The sequence below is a fragment of the Scardinius erythrophthalmus genome (genome assembly GCF_964197995.2).
Source record: "Scardinius erythrophthalmus genome assembly, chromosome: 10".
Lineage (NCBI taxonomy): Eukaryota > Metazoa > Chordata > Actinopteri > Cypriniformes > Leuciscidae > Scardinius > Scardinius erythrophthalmus.
This window is the reverse complement of record NC_138230.1, coordinates 9200402-9205756: the sequence shown is the minus strand read 5'-3', so window position 1 is coordinate 9205756 and position 5355 is coordinate 9200402. Positions and strand designations below refer to the sequence as shown.

Genomic DNA, 5355 nt, shown 5'->3' with positions numbered 1-5355 from the left:
CTGAACGTTCTGAAACAAGTAGTAACATTTAAAAAAAAAAAAACATTAAATGAACATCCAACTAAAGCATCTCAGAAAAAAAAGTTAACGTTTTTGTGCTAACGTTTTGAGAACAATATTAAATACCAGATAACTTGGAACAAACATTCTATTAATGTTACTGGAAGAATGTTTGTTCATAATGTTGAGAGAACTTTGACAGAACATTAGCTAAAGATGCGAGAACGTTCACTGTAAGCTTGGTGCTTACCTGCTTATTTATAAGTCAGATTTATTGTCTCATGAAATTATTTATTTGTGTATTTTGTCACAGGAACATTCTCATCCTCTGCTCATTGGTGCTGGTACTGGTTGAAGCGGACCTTGAAGCAGGTGAAAGTAACAGAACAATAGTTAATAGAAGAAGAGTTAATAGAACATCATATCTGTAATATATATATATATATATATATATATATATATATATATATATATATATGATGTATATATAATATATATTTATGTATATAAAATTATGGAGCATCCATACAATTTTAAAAAGCATCCATCAAATCTTTAAAATGTAATTTTGTTAAAAAAAGTTTTAAAATTTAATTTGATGAATCTGTATAAATCTCTGTATATAAGAATGTGACTAAGATAGTTTAAAAACGACCATTTCCTATCTGTTTTTCTTTTGTAGCTGAAGGGGGGTCCCAAGCCATGTTTGCCACAGGTAATCATAAATCATAAAACCAGTAACATTAAAAACATGTTGCATGCAAATCTATAAAATAAAATAAAAACTAAGAGCTAAGAATCCCTCTATTAACCCACAGATCATGATTCAACCTCAGATGAAGCTCCAACTGGTGAGTTTCTCACTCTCTCTGTTTTGGAGTCACAGTCTGTATTCTGTCTTCACTGCAGTGTCTTGTGTTTTCATTCACAGAAAGCATGAACCTGGTCTCACCCGACCTGCCCAACGGTGAGTGATCACTCCTTCACAGGGTAGGACAGAAGCAGATGAGAGAGGGTTAGCTATGAATGTTGTGCATGGAAGGATTAGACCGTACCCTTGATTTGTGAACCAGACCGGTTGATGTTCCTGATAAACGAGAGAGAATGATTGTTAGTTGAACAAAGTGTTTGAAAAGTTGCCCTTAGGGATGAACTGAAGGTTTTAACCCAGGCCTACTGCCTGGAAGAGCGTTTGAACTCTTGAACACAAGAGAAGATTTGTACTATTCATTTTCACAAAGAACTTTGTATCCTCTAGTTCTTTAGGAAAGCAGGTTCTGGCACGTTAAAGAACTTAAAATGAAACACCAATGTTGCATCCCAATCTGCCTGCTTAAACTATGCCCTAAAAGCATGCACTATTTTTCTGAAGAAAAACTACATAGCCTACTTTTGAGTATGTAAGCTAAATTGGGACATACTTGCGTAAAGAAATGTAATAGCATGTTGCTCTGCCAGTCGTTTGTTTTTCCTGTGGAGAATCTCCTCTTGTGTTTGCATTATGATGCATTTAAGAGTTAATGACCACACAGATCTTTATAAAAGTTTACAATGCTGTTGCAGATTAAATATGATGTGGATAACATTGGATAAATATATTTTTGTCAGGTTAGAGACTGATTATTAACCTTAACCGTCGGACCAGCACATCCGCCATGTTTGTAGTTTTTCAACAGTTTTTATTCGCGTTTGTAGTTTTAATCAATTTGAGTAAAACTTTACAAGTCTGCCATCTAGTGGTGACTAAACAAACTTTAATTCTCTCTATTCTGATCTACCCAGAGGAAATTTTGTTGTTCAGAGTTAAATTTGCTCTCCATTTAATCTCTCAATGATAATCCACTGAGATATTAAGGAGATCTCATTTTGTGATTTCTCTTTCTTATGGCTACAGATGAGCTTCTGTATTACAACGGAGCAGCTGCAGGTAGCCTAAAGAAAGAACCATGTCAATTGTTCAGAAATAAAAAGTATTAGACAATTAAAAATAAATGTGTTTTGTGTCGTTTAGATGCCAGCAGCACCAGCGCTGAAGCAGGGAACAGCGGTGAGTGTCAGAAGTGTGAACGATAGAAAATATAGTTCCAACTAATAAACTGAAAGCGAATATGGTCCAAAAATTGACAGGAGTCTCCTTTTTGTTTAGCACCTCAAGTAAATGACGTGCCCAAAGCTGGTGAGTCAGTTTTTATTATGTGTGATATGTTACCAAACTACAGTCTGGAATATTTAGTCCAGTTTTACTGTAGCCAGTGCAGAAACATCCAGAATGCCCAGGTCACATTTCACCCTAAAAATAAAAGAGGAATTTTGCATAAAAATATAGACTTGAGACTGAGATTTTTGCATAACATTATTGCCATGACATTTAAGCACATTTTCCACCAAAATTCTTATTATTGTAATGCAAAAACAAATAAAAAACAATCTCATTGCTGTTATGATTTATTTAAATAGTAAAGTATTCATATACCATGGTAATGCTAAATTTAATTCATGCCTATTAAAAAAATTGTTGTATTACATGTATTATTTAATTTTCTAAAAGAAATGATCCTAAGATCCATTTTTTATGCCAAACATAATTTATTATTATTATTTTTAATTTTCATTTCAGGCTGAAATATTACCAGATGTTTCACTCCTGAAATCCCAATGCATACATAAAAAATAATCATGAATAAAATAATAAATATGGATAAAACTAATGTATAAATTGTATTTGTATTGTAGATTGCATTATTTCATTTGATTTATTTATGTCACTTTCACAGTTTGACAAGGGTGAATTATGACCTGGCAATTTTGCTCCTAAAATCCCACGTGTCTTATGCATTTTTTTATTTTTTATTTTTTTTAGATGCAGCTAAATCCAGTATGGAAGAAAATGATGGTAAATATCACATCATAAACACACACATGCAATCAGTGAATCTTAATAACTCCATATCTTTTGAATGAGATGTAAAGTATCCATCTCACCTCTCTCTCTCTCTCTCTCTCTCTCTCTGTGCAGAAGATGAAGCTCCAGACTCAGATGAGGCAGCGGTGGCGGCTGTCAAACCCGCTCCAGTCCCAGTCCAGCAGCGCGCCACCAAATCCCATAATGCATCAGCACGCAAGCGGAGCAAGCCCGCGTCCGCCTCAAAGAAGAGATCAAGAAACCTCCGTCCCTGAGACGTGAACTGTGGAGAGAAACAGGGCAGAGCTGCAATGACAAGGCAGTGACAGAAGCAGAAAAATAACTATACGGTTTATGTTTTCAGTGGCATTTTTTATTTTGAGAATCTTGAATTAGACTTTATCCTCTGTGATGTCCTGATCCGTTTGACTGTGTGTGTGTGTGTGTGTGCGGCCTCATGGGAGTTTTTCTGTGAGGTCTCTGTTAATGTGAGCTACAGTTGCGCTTGCCAAATATTCTTCAGACTTTACCCAGAGGCAAGGCTGACCTGGACACTTTATAGCATTGATTTCGTTTTAGATCAGACTATTGTTACAGTATGAACATTTATAGATGGCTCTTTTTTTTTTTTTTGGCTTGATTAATTCTAGGATAGATCTGAATCTAAACATCTCAGAGTTGATGAGAAACTGGTGCTGGCATCCTCAGATGTGCCATGATCCTAGCCTTCGCTCTCCTCACAATGACAGTGTTTCAATCAAAAGTGTTTCTCTCTTTGTTTTCAGTTACTTTTTTTTATACGCAAAGTATTTAACATTGTTGAATTTACAAATATTACAATCAATAACATGTGATTCTGAAACATTTCTTTCTTTTTATTGTACCCCTAAATAAAAGCAATGAATATGCTAAATAGAAATACAGTGTGTCTTCATTATGCTTTGGTCTTTGGTTAACACGGAATATGAAATATTATTTTGCATAATAATGATATACTATATTTTACTTTAGTAAATACAAAATGTGTAACTTAAATAAATTAATATTATATAATATATCAAGTACAAAACTGCTTATATAAACATAATATATAAGTATGTGAAATTAACAAAGAATAAATGAATAAAAAATTATGTTTAATAAAAAAAAAAAAACAATATTGCATAAAGAAAATAAGAATTATAATCATAAAAATAATAATGTCGTATTGATTAAAAATAGCATGAGAACAAATAAGAATAAATGAATAACATAAATATGAAAAAATAATGCATAAGTTCAAACAATATAAATTATAAATTAATCACAATTATGCATCTGTGCTTTTTAACTAAATTAAGCACAGATGCACAGATATAGTAATAATGTTTAATAGATGAAAAAGTAAACAACACTGCATAAAAATAATAATAATAATACTATAATCTTCTAATAATTAAAAATAGCAAGAAATAATATACAATATGGAAACAATAATGCATAAGTTCAACCAATATATATTATATACAGTGGTGGTCAGAATTATTTGCCCCCCTGGTAAATATGATCACAGATGGCTGTAAAAAATAAATCTGCATTGTTAATCCTTTTGATATATATATATATATATATATATATATATATATATATATATATATATATATATATATATATATATATATATATATATTTTTTTTTTTTTTTTATGCAAAAATCTAACCTTTTATATAAGTCAAAGAATTGAAAGTGGGGGGGGGGGGTATGTTTTCTCCTAAACACATTGGGAACAAACAAAAAATAGCTTTTATGGCAGCAAAGGGTTTGATTCATACAGGGATAAAAAAGTACCCCATGTGTAAAATGAAATACTCTGTATGCAATGTATGTAATGCTGTTCAGATGTAGCATTACATCTTTAATGCTGTGGGCCTCATTTTTTGCTGGAGGTCCTGGACATCTTGTTCAGATGCACATGGCATTATGGATTCAATCAAATACCAACAGATAAAAAATCAAAACCTGACAGCCTCTGATCTTACAACGGGCCATGTTCGGATCTTCCAACAGGACAGTGATCCAAGAACAAACATCAAAATCAACACAAAAATGTGTCACTGAGCACAAAACCAAACATCTGCAATGGCCATCCCAGTCCCTGACCTGAACCCATAGAAGAGAAGAAGCGACATGGATCTGGGAATCTGCAGGATCTGGAGAGATTCTGTATGGAGGAATGGTCTCTGATCTCAGGTCAGGTGTTCTCCAAACTCATCAGGCATTATAGGAGAAGACTCAGAGCTGTTATCTTGGAAAAAGGAGGTTGAAAAATGTATTTCACAATGTGATTTTCCCCCCACTTTCAATTCTTTTACTTCAATGAAAGGTTAGATATTTGCTATTTTTTTTAATGAAAGATCAAAAGGATAAAAAAATGCAGATTTACTTTTTACAGCCATCTTTGATCATATTTACCA

General features: G+C 32.9%; 1 protein-coding gene across 1 annotated transcript; it reads left to right on the top strand.

Annotated features, from left to right (window-relative positions):
* Nucleotides 1-216: 216 nt before the first annotated feature.
* Nucleotides 217-3812, top strand: LOC308697313 (uncharacterized protein; the record flags this gene model as incomplete). Its single annotated transcript, XM_081376496.1, has 10 exons — nucleotides 217-233; nucleotides 314-372; nucleotides 683-715; nucleotides 819-851; nucleotides 932-967; nucleotides 1895-1927; nucleotides 2012-2047; nucleotides 2147-2176; nucleotides 2861-2893; nucleotides 3017-3812. The coding sequence occupies 10 exons, from the start codon at nucleotides 217-219 to the stop codon at nucleotides 3175-3177; spliced, it is 471 nt and encodes a 156-aa protein (XP_081232622.1). The 3' UTR covers nucleotides 3178-3812.
* Nucleotides 3813-5355: the final 1543 nt, after the last annotated feature.